The sequence below is a fragment of the Lissotriton vulgaris genome, chromosome 6, assembly GCF_964263255.1.
Source record: "Lissotriton vulgaris chromosome 6, aLisVul1.2, whole genome shotgun sequence".
NCBI lineage: Eukaryota > Metazoa > Chordata > Amphibia > Caudata > Salamandridae > Lissotriton > Lissotriton vulgaris.
The window spans coordinates 49,490,503-49,509,515 of NC_141694.1; the positions used below are offsets into that span (position 1 = coordinate 49,490,503).

Genomic DNA, 19,013 nt, shown 5'->3' on the forward strand with positions numbered 1-19,013 from the left:
GTGGTGTCCAAAACAGAAAAATAATATAGAATAGGTGCTGTGAAGTGAAAAGATCACATCCCACGATGCGACCCTGTGTAGTTAAAATTGAAAAAAGTGCACATTACTTAGAACCAACTTTATTATTCAACTGTGCACTCATTCAAATTAAAAGCGGTTGCTTATCATGCCGACCGTTTATTACTGCGCCAACATGTTTCATTGCCACATTAATTTTAGGGCAAATTCTTCATGGCAAACAAAGTCGCCTAGGCACCAGTACTGGACACACAATTCACTTTTTCCAGGGACTGCCAAAAGTAAAAACAAAGAGAGGACACACCTAAATTACTCTCAAGACCACCCTTCATATGAAAGAACCTTAAGAAACAGTTATCTTAAGATTTAGGGCCAGATGTAGGTAAATTATATTTACCGACCTCTTAAATACCGAGTCATACCGACTCGGTATTACCGAGTAGGAAAATGAGATGTAGGTAAGAATGCCGGTAACAAATACCGACTCGGAACCTGTCGGTAATCGGAAACGGTATTTACCGTCTCGGAATATACCTGCACGGTAAAATCCGAGACGGAAAAACCCAAACCGATCCACCGGTGCCATGGCCCATAGGAATGAATGGCAACTCCCGACCCGGAAAATACTGAGTAGGTAAAAACCGACCCGGTATTTACCGTGTCGGAACTAACCGCCGAAGAATTTGAAACTGACAAACATGTGTGCCTGTGAACCAATCAGGTACTTCAACCACACCCAAATTCCAAGCCACAGGGGAACTAACCAATCAGATCCAACCACCACACCCCAGTACCTGGGACAGGCCACGCCCATGCAGGTGCAGAAACAAACAGTCAGGAGAGCAGGAGGACAGAGTGTGGAGCAGCCTTACCTGAGACAAAATACACAGCAAGATGGAGAGCCAGGAGGCACAGAGAGATGCTGCAGAGCGCAAAAGGAAGCAGAAGTTCAGCCAGGAGGAACTGCAGGTGCTGATTTCGGAGGTTGTCAGACATTATGGCAAAATTTTTGGAAAGCAAACTCTGCATGTTGCTGAATCAATCAAACGCAGCACCTGGTTGGACATACAAGGCAAGGTAAATGCCATTGGTGTCACCCACCGTGACCTAGAAGACCTAAAAAAACGGTGGTATGACATCCGCATAATCACCAAAATAAAGCTTGCTGCCCACCGCAAGGAAAGTGCTGCTACAGGCGGAGGAAGAAACAGAGCCCCCAGACTCACCCACATTGAGGAGATGGTCGCATCCACCCTTGAGAAGGAATGTATTCACGGAATTGGAGACGCAGACAGCTCAGCAAGAGGAGCAAAGAAACCAGGTAAGATGCAAGAACATTATCATTTACCCTTTTACCTATTCCCCTCACAGGACAAATCAGACTCCACAACAGGTTTAACTAATGTCCTGCAATGCATCCTGTGAAATGTAGTCATGTGTAGATACCTCAGAGCAGTCAGCGTGCATTGCAGCAAGGGGAGCAACAGACAAGTAGCATAGGCAAATGAGAGACAGGCTAAAGTGCTATAGAAGTGTATTTTATCTCATGACACAGGTGAACAACATTACTGACACAATGTCCATGTCTGTCCACAGGAGAGTCAAAGCGCAGCACAGCTGAGGTCAGAGAGAAGAGGAGGGAAGGAGCCGGACCTAGCACATCTCACGGAGGGCAGGACCAAGAGCAGGCAGCCCCGATACCTGAGGAGGCAACTGCAGAAAATCCACAATCCCCTCTCCTATTCGGTAGTCAGGACACAGGAGCGGCAGAACTATCACCCACCCCCACATCACCATCCCCAGTGCTGGGAAGAGTCAGGAGCCATGATGTGCCCCCTCGCAGAATACTGCAAACATCATCGGAGGAGGAGGAGGTGGAGGGTGACACACAGGACAGAGGCAACACCGAGCAGCAGCCCAGTCCCAGAGTCACGCGGGCCAGTGTCCGAGGGCGACGGCCACGGGAGGTAGAGGATGTGCGGCATGTCCAAGGTGTCTTCTGCGGACTGGAGGCCACCATGGTGAAGGTGCAGCGCCTGCAGGCAAAAGCAATGATGGGGGTTCAGAGGCACGCACGCACAACAAATAATAAACTGGAAGCAGTAGGCAAGGGCATAGGGGAAATGGCAGAGAGCATGCAATCCATGGCGTCAGGAATATCAGATATAACACAGTGCATGACTGTCCTGTGTGACAAATTGGACAGGGACCATTTGGAGAGACGCAAGGCCCGTGTGGATGTGCGCCAGCAAACCAAGGCCCTGAACAGGTCAGTCACGATGCAGGATGCCATAGTGCAGCGCTGCAACAATTTAAGTGAAGGCATGGCCAGGATGACCTCTGCAATGGAGCTGGTGCTCGCGCATCAGACTGGCACTGGAGGCGACACTTGTGCTGCCGAAAGCGAGGGGTCCACCAGCAGGAGTGGTGCAATCACTCCTGTGCATGAGTTACGGAGGAGTGGCAGGCGTGGGGGAAGTGTGACAGGCCAGCGTGAGGACATTGATTCACAGTCACAGCAGCCCCGCCCTGTGGCCCGTGCCCACAAACAATGACTTTGCACTCCACCCAGGCTGTAGTCACGGTGGTGTTAACCGTGACATCACACTCATGGAGTGTTTGTATTAGTGAGCCCAATGTGAGCAAACAATGCTGTGGCGTAGTGAATATTAAACTACTTCCACAAAGTTACATTCATGCCTGTGTCTCTTTACTCACTCAGAAATATTGTTGTGTAACCTCTGCCCGTCTCAGTCTCCCATCTGTAGCTGCTGCTGCCACTGTAGCTTGGGCTCTGCCACCTCTGGGTCGTCATCAATGTCCTCATGATATGTGAGCTCCACCTCAGTGCCTTGCTTGGTGGCGAGATTATGCAACATTGCACAGGTCGCTATTATTTTGCAGCAGATGATTGGGGTGTACTGCCGTGCACCTCCACTCTTGTGGAGGCAGCGAAACCTGCTCTTTAGGAGTCCAAATGTGCGCTCAACTACGTTTCGTGTGGATCTGTGAGCCACGTTGTATCGCCTTTCACTCCTGGTGGATGGGTTGAGGTAGGGAGTGAGCACAAAGGACCGCAGGGCATATGCACTGTCGCCTAGGGGGAGAAAGATAGACATTAATTGCAAGTACATGAGACGTAGATCTAATGTGAGTGTCAGGGTGTGTCAATGTGATTTACCTAGCAGGTATCCATTTCCAAATTCTCCGGCAAGTAGGCGTGTGTATATTCCACTATTCTGAAAGATGTATGAACCATGGGTACTTCCGGGGAACTTGGCTACGATGTCAGTGATGAGGTTACCTGCATTACATATGACCTGGACGTTGATGGAGTGCGTCGATTTGCGATTCCTGTATATGTGCTCTGTGGCTGCAGGTGGACAGAGTGGGACGTGGGTGCCATCGATGCAGCCGATCACGTGAGGGAAGTGTGCCAGTTGATAAAAGTCAGTCTTGGTTTTGGCTAATTCTGCCGGTGTAACAGGGAATGAAATATAATGCCCCATCCTCTGCATCATGGCGTCAAGAAACCTCCTGAAGAAGCGGGACAGGCAGCCCTGGGACACGCCACCCACTACAGCTATCACACTCTGGTAGCTCCCTGAGGCCAGCAGGTGTAAGCTACATAGCACCTGGACATGAGGTGGGATGGCATGGGCCCTGGGTGTTGGGTGGTCCAGGAGAGGGTGTAGGTCCCTGATCAATTGCTTGATGGTGTCTGGGTGTAGCCTGTACCTCTGCAGTATTTCAGGCTCTGTCAGTTGGAACAGTGTTATCCTCTGCCTGTACACTTGTTCCTCCCTTAGCCATTCTCTCTGTCCTGCTGCCTGTAGTCTCTGCCGTCTTGCTATGATGTAAAAAGCCGCCATCATGGGTCCTGAGGTGCATTTTGGGACTTTTTTTATAGCCCACCCTTGGTTACCACCTGCTTTCAATGCATGGTAAATACCGACTAAAAAATACCGTTTTTCGGCAGAATCAGTATTTTTGTGCTTACCTACATCTCCAAGGCTAATTTTTACCGTTTCTGATTTACCGAGTCGGAGAATACCAACTCGGTATTTATGTATACGGTATATTCCGACACGGTAATTTTACCGGGTCATTCTTACCGAGTCGGTATGTTTCCGACTCGGATTTTCTAAAATCGGTAATAATGGCCTCCTACATCTCATTTCCTCTGTAACGGCCGATTTTACCGGTTTTCGGCCGTTACCACCCGGTAAACGCCTACCTACATCTGGCCCTCAGAGTTTGTATTTACCCTAAGTGAGCCACTGTTCCACGTACCAGCTCTATCTATTTAGTTCACACAAGAAGTTCCACCTGTGAGTCGTCTCAGTGGATTTCACATTCAGCTGTAATGTCAATCTGTGAAGCAATACATACATCATTTAAAAAAACAAGTGTAATGTTCAGGAAGATTTTCACCATATTTTACACCTCCGCTGAATATGTGTTTGTCACGCACCATCACACAATGCCAACTGACTATCCAAAGTCTTTATAAGTGCACATTTATAGCCAGTCTTCGATTATCAAACTGAGCCTCTCACGCTCATCATCTCTTTTAAAATCAAACACCTTTTTTGTTTAACAATTGCCCAGATGCTCATTCTCGTTGTTACATTTAGAAACAAAGTGCATCTTCAGCGTGTCACCGCTTGCATCTCTCCTCGTTGTTTTTAACTTGTTTAAAAAACAAAATTACGCACAGATAATTGTTGCCTTAAATTAAGTGTATTGTGGGTGGTGTAGGTCCTGCAGGATTGTGAAGTTCATATTACTTATTCCTTTCCCAAAGACAGTTTTTTAGTTTAGTAGAAGGGTATGCTCTGTGAATATTGAAGCCAATATAAAGTATTTAATCCAAACTTTTGAAAGGTAAGTACAGATTTTCTATACCTCATCTTCACATATATGTACCATGACTAAATATAGCTATATATCTTTCCATATATCTATATCTATATCTATATATATATATATATATGTATATTTACTATTTTTACTTTGCACCTACGTACATTGAATATATATATTTATATATATTTAATGTACGTAGGTGTAGAGTCAAAACATTAAATCTATACTTCCTCTCTATATACGCTTACATTTCAACATTTTGTCCCTCGATATCCTGCCCATGATATTCTTTTTTTGAGTTATTTTGAAAGCTTTATTAAATAAGATATACAAAGTAAAACATAATTACATGAATAAATGGCAACAAAAAGAATTTTAAAAGTATTAAAACGTAATAATAATGCAAACAACAACCCAAAGGGGGTAAATAAACTGTACCAAGGAAACAAGCTTTTAAAGGTATTTTGTTTTGAGGGAGGGGAGGAGAGAGAGAAAAGAAAGAAAGAAGAGGGGGAGGAGGGAGAAAGAAAAAGGGCAACCTAGAATATAAACTCAATACTTAAAATTTCTATAAATACATTAAAAAAACAGAAAATTGAAAAACAACAGAACACGTCATTAGAAGAAAGAAAATAAAAGATGAACAATCAAGGGACGCTTCTGGAAAGGAATTCAGTTAATGGCAACCATAACAAGTCTCTTTTGATTTGTAAAGGAACAGTGGTGGCAAAGGCGCAGTCAAGTCTATGATGATGACATAACAAGTTCCACCAGGCATTACATGATATCTTGGAAGTATCCTTCCAGTTGGTAGTAATTATCTGAAAAGAAATTGCTATAAAAAGATCTATAAAGTTACGTACATTACAATGAACATTCCATATAGACGAAGAACCACCCAAGAAAATGTGCACAATCTCATAGGGAAAATCAGTGACTAAAATAATATTTACTTTTAACCAAATGTAAGACCAAAGGGACTTAACTAACGGACAATGAGAAAACATGTGTTAAAAATCATTATTATCATGTGAGCAGGACCAACACTTTGGAATCAAGTAACTTGAACTTGTGTAAATCATACGGAGTAAAAACAGTCTATTGTGATAGAAATAAAAAGTCTGCGTGGTACTGACAGATCGGGAAACTGTGTGTATTTTGGACCAAATAGTGTCCCAGACCTGTAAGGAAAATTCTTGAGCTAGGTCTTGTTCCCATAAGAGCTCAAGTTTAGATTTGAGCCTATCAGTAGTGGGCTTGGAAAGTATTTTATAGATAGCAGCAGCTCTGAAAGGAATACAAAAGTCTGGTGGAGGCGAGAGAGTTGGAGCAATGGTAGTTAGGGAGTTATTTTGAGAAATAATACAGGTTAGGGTATGTTTAAGAAGAGGATATTTGGAAGAATATGCATTAGAGAGATGAAAAGTGTCACGGATGTCCTGGAAGGTTCTCAAGGAATTGTCAGTAAGTAAATGATTGTAAGTGATTATACCTTTATCAATCCATTCTTTCCAGAAAAGCGCTTTATTATTAATCTTTAGGAATTTATTATACCAGATCGGAATAAGAGAGTGAAGATCAGCTTGTGAGAGACAAGAGCGAAACAATGAAAGGGCTAGTGCTTTGGAGTGTTTAAAAATTGGGGTAAGGAATCACTTCAGAGGTTGAGATAAACGAGTAGCTGTAAGGAAGGAAAAAGGAGCAAGTTGCACAAGTTCTAAAGAGCTCGAGGCTGTTAGGGGAGGAGAGAAAGTATCTGTTAGAAAAGGCCAAATTTGTTTGAGAGTAAAGGCTAAGTGAAAACGGGAAATATTAGGAAAATAGACCTCACCTAAATCTTTGGGTTGTTGGAGGCGAGAGAGAGAAATCCAAGCTTTGCGATTATTTCATAAGAATTTCGTTAGGAGGCAATTAATGAATTTGAAGAAAAAGTGCGGGAGAGAGATGGGAAGCATTGAAAGATAGAAATTGACAATAGGAAGTAACATCATTTTAACAGTTGCAAGCCTTCCCCACCAAGATAAAAAAAGAGGGGACCAACCATCTATGAGTGAAGAGACTTTAAGTACATCCTTGTGATTGATTTTGATGGTTCCTCTAATAGTATTGGCATAAGGAATACCTAGACATTTAATATTTCTGGGATTCCATTCAAAGCCAGATCCCTGAAACATATGGGACAGGCAGAATTTATTAAGAGGTAAAACTTCAGATTTGTCTATGTTCAATTTATATCCAGAAACTAAGGAGTAATCCTGTAATAAAGAAAAAAGTGCAGGCAGAGAATTAGCCAGATTAGAGATATAGAGTAAAATATCATCTGCGTAAGCAGTAAACTTAATCTCAACATTCTTATATGTGAAGCCAGTATAAGATGATGAACGCCATATTTGTTCTAAAAAAGGTTCTAAAGCAAGGACAAAAAGAAGGGGCGAGAGGGGACAGGTGAGAGGGGGCAACCTTGCCTGGTACCTTTATGAAGGGAGAAATATTTAGATTGTGAGCCATTGACCCAAATAGAAGTAGAAGGATCAGAATACAGCAGCTGAATATAATGTATAATGGGGGGACTAAATCCATGCCATCTCAACGCTCCAAACATAAAATCCCAGCTTATCCTATCGAAGGCTTTCTCAAAGTCTAATGTAATAGCTGCAATAGGGAAATCCATCTTAGAAGCAAGGTGTATAGTATTAAGAAGAGTTCTTGAGTTGTCAGTAATAGATCTACCTTTAACAAATCCAGACTGATAGATATTAACAAGATAAGAGAGATGACTTTATTAATACGAATGGCTAAGATTTTGGCATATATTTTACAGCCTGTATTAATTAGGGAGATGGGCCGATAATTTTTGCAGAGGGAGGGATATTTATCTTTTTTAGGAATGAGGCAAAGCATTGCTTGTGTAAACGATCCCCTAGATTCGCCTTTGGCAAGAAAGTAGTTAATCAAGGAGAGTAAGTGTGGTATTTAAACATTTTTAAAGTGGAGATAGAAGCGCACAGTAAAACAATCTTGACCAGGTGTTTAGTCCTTGGGCAGAAGAGTAATAGCATTAAGTATTTCCTTCTCCGAAATAGGAATGTCCAGGGATGAAAAATCCACAGGATTGTCAAGGGATTTGGGGATGGACTGAAAGAAATAGTCAATTTGTGCAGAGGAGGGACTGGATTCTGGGGTGTAGTGGGAAGAGCAGTACTGAAAGAAACAGTCAAGGATTTTAGCATTGGTGGACTGAGAAACTCCCTGAGAGTCAGTAATGGCTATAATTTTAGATTTTTGCTTTTTAATCTTAAAATAATTTGCAAGTGAATTGCCTGCTTTGTTGCGCCTGCCATACATTTTGGCATTAAATTTGAGAAAGTTATTGGAAGCAGAGTCCCAAGAGTGTTGTTATATTGCATTTTGGCTTTGATAAGAGATGATAATGTGTCAGGGGAGTTAGTGGTAAAATAAAGGTGTTCAAGATCTTTAATTTGTTTAAGGATATGAGATGATTAAGAAACTGCTTTTTTCTTCTTCCCGAAAACAAAACCGATAGTACAACCTCTAGCGGCAGCCTTGAAGGCGTCCCAGATAAAAAGAAAATCAGAGGCAGAGTTAAGGTTATTGTGAAAAAATTCTTCCATGAAAAGCGTAAAGTGGTCGTTAAACTGGGAATCTAAAAGGAGAGAGTTATTAAAGCGCCAGCGCCGAGAACCTGGAATAGGAGATCCATGTCCAAAATGACGGGGGCGTGATCTGAGATGAGGATGGAGCCTATTTCTGAGTGAGTCATAAACTGGAAGGCATGTTGAGTGAGGAAGATGTAATCAATACGTGTGAAGCATGCACTAGAGAAAAAACTGAAAATTCAAGTGAGTCAGGGTGGGATATTCTCCAGGAATCTATAAGGCCTCTGGAAGAGATTGCTTTATGAAAGTATTTTTGCATCTTAGTGGGAATATACTTGGTTTATGATTTCCTGTCCAAAAAGTGCGCCATGAACTGGTTACAATCACCACCCACAATTAAATCTTCAGTTGCATGTGAGGAAAGAAGTGAGGAAAAGTCATTCCAAATGGGAGAATCAATACCATAAGGGCCATAAACATTACAAAAAGAAAGCTGTACATTGTTAAAAATGTTATCTAAAAACAACCATCTACCATTAGTATCATGAAACTCATTTAGTAACTGAACAGTCAAAGATTTGTGAAACAAAATTATAACACCATTTTTGTTAACAGCTGGAGAGCAGAAAGCTGCTCCCACCCATTGTTTCCGCAATGAAGACAGGTCTTGTAAAGTTAAATGCGTTTCTTGCAATAAAGGCACTTGACATTTCAATCTCGCTAGATGAGGCAGAACACGTTTTTTTGATCGGATTTCGAGTACCTTTAATGTTTCATGAAATAATCTGAAGACCATTCATTCATGAAAGTAGAATGAGAGTAGGCAAAATTATGAAGAACAGTCAGTAAAGATTAGGAAAAAAAGAGGAAAAGGTTAAGGGTCTCAACTTAAGCTATGAAATCCTGTGCGTCACTCAATTTTTGTTCTACATCAGAAAGTCTCATATCCAAACCGGACCCTTTTTCCTCAATGCGTTGAAGGTTGGTGGTAGTGTAAGTCATGAAGGGGCAGAAAAGATGCAGTTTATCCATGATGTCTTCCAAGGTAATAGGAAGAGGGGACTTGGTTGGAGAGGAAGGTTTTTTTTTTAAGGCGTTTACTGTTATTAGCTGTAGAATCCTTCCGACCACAAGAAGAAGTCCCAGCATTGCTATGCAACTTATTGGAAAACGAAAGATCCATGTTGAAGTGTTAAGCAAAAAAAAGTTAAGAAAAAAAACCGAAGCCACAATTGAGGTAAAAATTAAGGTTGGGCGTAGTTCGCGTAGCCGCACTCCGCGGAGCTACGCGAAGTTGCTCTTGCACTCCGCGAGCTACGCGTAGCTCCTCGAGCTTGCCTAGTAGCTTGCTTGACCCGTTCGTGAGCCGTTTTTCTTCTTTGGGAGCGCGGTGCGCGTGTTCGGGGCACTGCCTGCATGCTCGGGATGTGTAGCGCGCGAAGTTACCCATGAGGTGGGCTATGAGCGTGCCCATCTTGTTTTTTCAATTGTCCCGCCCATGCTCGCGAGTTATTCTCTGCCAGATTGCAGTTCTGCGTGTTCGGCAACTCGATCTTACCGACAAGCATCCTCGCGGGTCCTAATGACCTGATTGCGCATCCAAATGACGTTATGTCGCGCGGGTTGTGCGGCAGGGTTTACAAACATCGTGGCACACGCGACAGGGAAAGAACATAGAGAAAGCGAACGCAAAACCAAGGTAAGACATTGCCGCGCGCGCGAGAACGCTATTGAGCGCGCGAGAACTACGCTACGCTGCCGATTGCGGAGTATTCGACAACTACGCGTTCTCCTCGGAGCGCGGAGTTGCCAAAACTCCGCAAACTCCGTGAACGGAGCTTAGTTCACTTGAAAGAATCCACATGCTTTGAAGAGACAGTAAAGAAAACTAAGCTGCAAAAATGCATCCCTGATGATAACCGCCAAACATAACGGAAAAATTTGGCGTGCTTATTTAGATTATGAAGGTTTATACCACACAAATTATATTTCAGATTATACTGAGGAAATTTGCCGTATTCAGCAGGCGCAAAATGACGACTACAGTATCAAGTAACATCAGGGCAATCCAAATTCCTTAGGAAGCAAGTTAGTGCATCATTAATACCATTCAGAGACTTGCATAGTAGCTCCTGGCAACTTCCACACTATTTGCAGAGATATGCAGAGAGAAATTGCTCACACATCAGCCTCTGTGGGAATGTTAAGTGAAATGCAGATATCTCGCACATAGCAAAGGCGACGGGCTGAGGCAAAGAGGATGCAGTGCGTAGTGAAGAGATACCTCAGCAAAATAATGCACAGAGGTGCACAATCAAAAAATAATCGCCAAACAAACAAGTAATTAGACACAATTACTTTTGATGTGAAGATTCCATCCAGTGCCAGACACGATCCAGGTCATTTTGACTAGATTTGCGAAGCTCCAGCATCAACGGGAAAAAAATGGCGGCCGCAGCATCGAGGATTTGCAGGGTAAACCAATTTGCATAAAAAACGGGTCACAGCATTGTTGACGGAAGTCGGAAACTCGCCCACCAGCTCCTGGAGAATTCCGACCTAAGTATGCGAGTTTCTGGATGGCTACGACACCATTAAAGTGTCCCTTCACTAGCCGTTATATCTCGATGCGACAGAGCCTCCTCAGAGCACGGCCATCTTGATGCCGCCGCCGCGCACCTCTCTCTGTCCATAATATTCTTATATCTCTTATATCTCGATATTCTTAGGCTCAATATTTGTATTTGTATTTGTTAAGCGCTAGACTCATCTCAAGGGATATCAAGGCGCTGATAGCGGGTATCCAGATTCAGCTGCGATAATTAGGAATTAATACTTGGGGAACAACTGAGTGTTTAGTTTTTTACCGAACAGTAAGTAGTTGGAAGTGAGCCGAAGGTCCAAGGGTAGCTCGTTCCATTTTTTTGCTGCCAGATGGGAAAATGATCGCCCTCCTGTTCCCGCTTTCCTGATGCGTCTGGTTCTTGCCAGGGCCAGGTGGAGTGACCGAAGGCTCATGGTGGGGACATAGAACTCAATTTTCTCCTGGAGTATGAGAGGGCCGGTTCGGTACAGGGCCTTATGTGCGTGGCTGAGCAATTTAAATATAGCTCTTTGTTGTATCGGTAGCCAGTGCAGCGTCTTCATGCATGCAGAGGCCGAGCTTAGCCTGTCTTTGTTGCAGACAGGTTTGGCGGCGGAGTTCTGAAGCACCTGGAGTCGCGTCAGTAGGAGTTCCTTCATGCCTATAAATAGTGCATTACCGTAATCCATTTGACAAACTAGCAAGGCTTGTGTGATAGATCTTCTATAATCTAGAGGTATCCAGAGTAAAAGCCTGGCCAGGAGTTTCAGGATGGCAAAGCCTTTGCCGCAGAGAGCTCTTACATGGTCCTTCATGGACAGAGTATCATCGATGGTGATGCCGAGGTTTTTTGCGCAGTGTTTTGGGGTTGGAGCGGTGCCGAGTGTGTCTGGCCACCATGTGGCATCCCAGGCTGATTTGGCACCCCCAAAAAGTACGATCTCGGATTTCCCTTTATTCAGTGTTAGACAGTGCTCATGCATCCATTGAGCCATTTTCGTGAGGCAATTATGTAGTTTTAATTTGTGATTGCAGATTTTTGATCCAGGGTTACCATCAGCTGCGCATCATCAGCATAGGAGTAGATGCCGATGTCCCCTTTCCTGCTGATTTTAGCCAGAGAGGAGACATAGGCATTACATAAGGTGGGGCTTAGGGACGCTCCCTGTGGGACACCACAGGTAGGGGCCGATTAGGATGGAGGATTTTCCGCCTCCTCCGGGCCGGCGGAAGCCACCTCCGGCCGGAGGAGGCGGAAAATCCATTGCGGGCTCACCAAAGACCCACCGCCACATTACGATGGCTGGTGGGTCTTGGTTTCTGTCCGCTGCTTTTCCGCCGCGGTCGGATTACAACCGCGGCGGAAAAGCTCTCATTTGGCTGGCAGTGTCTATCAGACACCGCCGGCCAAATTAGGAAGCATTTGAAAACATGCTTTTCCGCGGCGGTTTTTCCGACGTGGAAAAGCATGTGTACTTTTGATTTTGGGGGCCCGTTGCGGGCCCCCAGGGTGTTGGTGGGTGGGGGGTGCACATGGGGGGTACCTATGGTACCCCCCAGCATTTACATGCACAATGCGGCAGGCACCGCGCGGTGCCTGCCGCTTTGTGCATGTAAATGTTACACATGCACTTTTAACATTGCGGCGGGTGCTGCTTGAAGCAGCACCCGCCGCAATGTTAAATATCCAGGATGTGACTGCCAGGGTGGCGGTCACATCCTAATCGCACATGAGGGAACGCCGCAGCCCATGCGGACGTTCCCTCATACTCTGGGGTCGCGGACGGACTCAAGTCCGTCCGCGATCCTAATCGACCCCCTAGTGTCTCTTGTTTTGGATTGATATTGGCCGCGGTGGACTGATTGTGTTTGGTTCTTTAAAAAGGATCCGAGCCAGCTCAGTGCTTTAGAGTGGATTCCTTTTTCATAAAGGGTTTCAAGCAGAATGTCGTGTGAGACAGTGTTGAACGCCGCCAACAGGTCCAACTGTATCAGCACTATTGCCCCTCCATGGTCAGTGCAAGATCTAATATTGTCTGATACGGCCAACAGAGTTGCTTCTGTGCTTTTTTTGTCCTAAATCCTGTCTGTGATGGGTCTAGTAGACTATTGGTTTCAAGGAAGTTAGATAGCTGCCTATTCACCAATCTTTCGAGGACTTTGGAGAGGTAGGGTAGTTGTGAAATGGGGCGGTAGTTTTCTGGGTTGAGAACGCCGGATCCGGCTTTTTTTAACAGAGGGATTACTGAAGCATGTTTCCATTTGTCGGGGAAGGTGGCAGTTTCAAGGGAGTAATTGAAAAGATGGGTGATGTGTGGGCACAGAATGGGTGCAAGCCGGGCAAAGATGAAATGAGGGCAGGGGTCTGTCTAGTGGGGATCCAGATTTCACTTCACCCATGGCCTTAAGGACCTCATTTTCAGTGAGGGGGTGAACCTATCCATATTAGATGTGGCAACTGGGTGAGGGATTGCGGGGTCCCTGTTTTGTGAGTCGGCGTTTGTGGGAGTATTAAAGGTTGAGTAGATTTTCTTTATCTTCTCCAAGAAGAAGTCACTTATTCTTTCGCATGCTTCCACAGAGGGAGGGAGGGTTTGGGACATGCTGGCCGGTTTGCTGAGCTCTCTGACTATTCTGTACAATTCTTTGTATTCAATATACAGTAGTGCAACCATTAGATGCACTCTTGTGAGTCATAACTGTCTGAATCCCTTGGTTTGCACCAACCAAGGGTAGTTCCTATTATCTCTGTGCACTTTTAGTCTGGTATTCTATGTGGTTTGAACTGTAGATACACATACTAGGCCTGGGTGGAGTTTGACCAAAAAACTCTGCTGCGCCTTGCGGAGCACCGCAAGTGGCGGAGTGCATTACTTTGCGTCATTTGTGCAGATTTTTAGCACCTGGTGTTTGTCCCCCACTGTAAAATCAGAGCGAACTGCACCACGTGCAGCACAAGAGGGCCCTGCTTCTTTCTCCCACTCAAATAAATATTCTACACGAGCGGCAGCTTCCTCAACGTGAATGGAAGGTTTCTCAACGGGTGCTGTAGCGACCATCATTGACCATCTGCGTTGAGAAATCTCGCGGAGAGGTGGTCTTAAGTAAGATTTTTCACACTCGTGCTTGCCAACTTAACATTGGCGAAAGAGAAAAAATACAAGCTTTTCGGATTTACGCTCACTATGCGGAGCGCAGAGTATGAAAAACTCAGCAAGCAGAGCAAAATTTAACGCTCAGGCCTAACACATACCACTCCATTGATGGGTGGCCATGTCCATCCTCATACTTCTGTCCTACCCCTATGTGTAAATACAGCTACATGCTTGTTTATGACACAGTTCCAGTAGATTAAGCCATATCCACACACAAAAGTACTACATAGGCCATACTGCACTCACACACTTCCGGTCATCAATTAGTATTGAATACTTAAGAAACCTAATTCTCTCTCATTTTCTCTTCAAATTTATGGAGCGGCATAACACAAACTTTATTAAGGACATAGTCTTGATGCAGAACATCAAACATCTCCCCCTATAGGCTACATGACAAAACACTTTGGCGCCTCCTTCAGAGTATGAAGCACTCTATAAACACAACTGCAACAGAATACACTATACTCAAACCCTACAGAACTGTGAGGCCACACTAATGGCTACAGAGTTGGCATAGCTCAGATGATGCAAGTTATCCTTACCTTCTATAAATGCACAGACAATACTTACGCTCTGATCCAAAGTTGTGTCCTGAATTCTGGTTCATGCGCTAATGGATCTTTGCACACAGACTGGAAATCTGAGTTGTGCATCAATTACCACATTTCGCAATTTTCTCATGCCAGATTTCACCACGAAACCAGAGGAAATCTATCCGGATAAAATGATAAGACATAAATGCAAAACATGCAGTAATTGGTGTGGTAAACACTGATTCAACGTTAGGCTTCACTCTGAGGTGGGAGCTCTGGAGACTTTAATTATGTTACCCATTCCAGACCCCACAATGGGGTAGCAGCAACTACTGTTTGCACTAATTATTATCCAAATCCTACATAAGTTAGAACCATGCAGCAAGATGGTGGCTGCGGGGGGTAAGTGAGCGTTACTCCCCCGGCTGCTGTGGTTCTCAAGTGTTGTGCGGAGTTAATGCCCTGCTGAGCCTGAGGCTTTTTACAGCGTACTGAGTACCAACCCCCTATACAGTTCCGCATGATTAGTTTTCAGGGGCTGAATACGATCTGGCAGCGCGCGGCAGAGCTCCGTCTACGCGCATTACCGAGCTGGCCGTACCTGACTGTTTGGCGGGCGTGGCTTGTCGGCAAGTTGCTGCAGGAAAGCGTGGATCAGAGGAAAATGGCTCGACGAAGAATTGCACCTAAGGAGGGAGCTGCCGGTGCGAAGGGGGTCGTGGTGCCCAGGAAGCTGCCTGTCACAAAAGAACCAGAGGCGGAGGCTACCCCCCACCCCCAGGAAAATGCAGAGATGGTGGGTGTTATTGAACGGCTTCTCCCAGAAGGGGGAGCAAAGAAAAAGACCCCTACTATCCCTGGGATGTTTTCAGGCAAGCCGGTAAGTGGGACGCAGTCTAAACAGCCTAACGCCCTGCTGGAGAAAATCCCTAACCCAGAGGAAAACACTGCCACAGGCTCAGGTATGGCTATTGTTTCTACTACCGCTACAGTTATTAATGAACCATGCAACACTGTATCTGTCTCAAAGGGGACTGTTAGCCAAGACTTCCTCCGTCCAAGAGAAATTGAAGATACCCCAGAGGCTTTAGATATTCAATCTACTGGCATTGAAGGAATACTTATCAGGGGAGAATAGGAGGGAGAGGCTGGGGAACTCCAAGAGCTGGGAGAAATGGTGCCAGGTACTCCAGACGGAGAAAACTTATTTTCCCTGGCAGACTAATTGGATTTAAATAATGCCAGCGATCCAGATAATACAGACTTAGACGCTTCAGGGAACGACAGCGACAGCCCCCCTACAACTGCATATACCCTAAAGAGGGCCACTAATCGACCTAGAAAGAAAAACCATGTGGGCTCCAGGCATGAAAGTTCTCATTTGGATGTTAGTGACCATCTCCAAAGGGACTACTCTACTACCAACTTGAAAGCAGACGGGGGACCAGGGCCCCGGTTTCAGGAGGAAAATCTTAGTGTTTTAGATCTTTAAAAAAACTGATCCTGTCCCCTCAATTGGCCTGATATATGCAACTATTAAGGCAATGCAAATAGAGGCCCATCAGGAACACAAAAGAGCACAACTTGCGACCAAAAATATCCAGGGCACTATTCGCAAAATGACCAAAGCCTGTACGGAGGTCGTAGCAAGAACCACTACCCTGGAAGAGCGAGTAGTGGATTTGGAAGCCGGCTTGGAGGTCACTGAGCAAAAAACATCTTCCAATGATGCAAGAATGATGGATATTGTCTGGAAACTAGAGGAGTCCGAAAACAGACAGCGGAGAAATAACCTACGCCTGCTGGGTATTGAGGAGAAAGCTGAGGGGAGTGATATATGCGTTTTTGTGTTACAGCTTTTTAAAACGTCTTTCCCAGAATTATCATACTGGAACTGGAAAGCAGAGATTCAGCGTGTTCACAGATTTCCCCTAATGGCCAAAAGTAATCCTGGTCCACCCCAAAACCCCTAGCAATTTTGATATTCTTTGGGAATTTTTTATTGCTGCAGGTGATTTTTGAGAAGGCTAGACCTGACGCCAAAAGATCAGCAGCGCGGCAGACATTTTCTGAAACACTACTGTGGAGAGAAGGTGGCGTCTGCCGCAGTGGATCAGTCCTTTCCAAAAGCATGGATGCGAAGTCTATCTGATGAACCCTGCCCGGTTGAAAGTTATACTCCAGGGGCGTGTATTCACTTCAGAGATCCAGGCTGAGAACTATCTGAAGGAGCTAACTGGTGGATGATCGAGCTCGAGACTTACAGTGTTTCAGACTTACAGGGTTTTTTTCTTTTTCGGGACTGTTTTTCTCTCTGCCATTTTTTGCTAGCTTAAATTATGGTGATAGATCAACTATGGTATTATGGTTTATAAAAGGAAATGTGTGATTATGGTTGTAGTTTTTTTTTCTGTGTGTGAGGGGCCGTCCCAATTTTCGATCGGCGCTGAACAGGGCAGGCCTCCTCGCATATTTTTTTGGCTGGGGGGGTTTGTTTCTTAGGCAGTGACATGGGGTGCACACTTTTCCAGGAGGCATCACAAGAGTCTGCGGACCTTTCTCGTCACAGTAAAGGGGTTGGGGAGGGATGGAGGTGCAAGGGGGGGTGGATCCTAACTGGGATAGAGGTAACTCTAAGGGTATAGGTGTATTGTTACTGGGACACAGGTTTGTTTTTGGTAATGTTCTGGGGTATTTTGTATTTGGATTTGTTTATTATATACCTTGGGGTGTATTAGAATAGCTTCGGTTAATATCTGTGGATTAAATGATCCTGGTAAACGACGTAGGATGATGGAAGCCATTCGTATCTTGAGGGCAGATATCTTCTGCCTCCAAGAAATGCATATAGAAGGCAGCAGATCTAAAGTTATGGAGTTGGATGGGATTTAATTAATATCAGGGACCGAGCAGGAGGTTCGGACAAAGAGTGTGGCCATATTTGCACGCCGGGGTATTATACTGTTGCACTCTCTGGAGTTGGAATAGTAATTGTTACCCCTACGCTATCCAACACTTTCCCTACTGTTGCACTCTCTGGAGTTGGAATAGTAATTTTTAACCCTACGCTATCCAACACTTTCCCTACTGTTGCACTCTCTGGAGTTGGAATAGTAATTTTTAATCCTACGCTATCCAACACTTTCCCTACTGTTGCACTCTTTGGAGTTGGAATAGTAATTGTTACCCTGACGCTATCCAACACTTTCCCTACTGTTGCACTCTCCGGAGTGGGTATAGTAATTTTTACCCCACGCTATCCAAAACTTTCCCTACTGTTGCACTCTCTGGAGTAGGAATAGTAATAGTTACCCCTACGCTATCCAACACTTTCCCTACTGTTGCACTCTCTGGAGTTGGAATAGTAATTTTTAACCCTACGCTATCCAACACTTTCCCTACTGTTGCACTCTCTGGAGTGGGAATAGTAATTGTTACTGCTACGCTATCCAACACTTTCCCTACTGTCACACTCTCTGGAGTGGGAATAGTAATTTTTACTCATACGCTATCTAAAATGTATTTAGCTTTTTTATTAGTATTATGTTGTTATTAATTGTTATTTATGTGAATTTTGTATGTAAATAAATGTATTAGTAATTTATTACCTTTTTATTTGTTTTTAAGTTATGACAATAATTAATTTAGAGTTATTATTAATGAAAAATATATTATGTATTGTATATTTATTAATATTAATTTGTATTACATTATGTATTCATTTTAAATATTATAGTACATTTTTAAATATGTGTATTACATTTATAAGTATTATTTTGTTAATATTACATTTTAATTATATTAAAAAAAAGATATTTTACAAAAAACGATATTTTTGTCATTCTATATTTTATTTTCGATATTTTTGTACTTATCTTGTTAGGGATAGGATTCCTATATTTTTGACTTCGATATTTTTGTTCCGATATTTTTGTATTTCGATATTTTTGTTTTCGATATTTTGTCAGACATTCGTTATAATGATTAATTCCTTTTTGTGATTTGGATGTCCAATAAAATAATATTTAAAAAAATATAAGTTGGAACCATGTCCTTAGTTTCCAAATCTATCTTTGTGCTTTATCATGGTAGTATCCAAAAAGGTTTTGTGTGTTTCCTGTGAAGCTGATTGTTTTTTTTCCTATGTTATCCTAACTGTGTACCTTGTAGGCCTCATTGACCTTTGCACACATTACTAGCCAAACATACTTGCCTTTGTGCCACATTGTATTTT

General features: G+C 43.8%; 1 protein-coding gene across 1 annotated transcript; it reads left to right on the top strand.

Moving 5' to 3' along the window:
* Positions 1-912: 912 nt before the first annotated feature.
* On the top strand, positions 913-2,573 carry LOC147706771 (uncharacterized). Its single transcript, XM_086925125.1, has 2 exons — positions 913-1,339; positions 1,615-2,573. The coding sequence occupies exons 1-2, from the start codon at positions 913-915 to the stop codon at positions 2,571-2,573; spliced, it is 1,386 nt and encodes a 461-aa protein (XP_086781251.1).
* Positions 2,574-19,013: the final 16,440 nt, after the last annotated feature.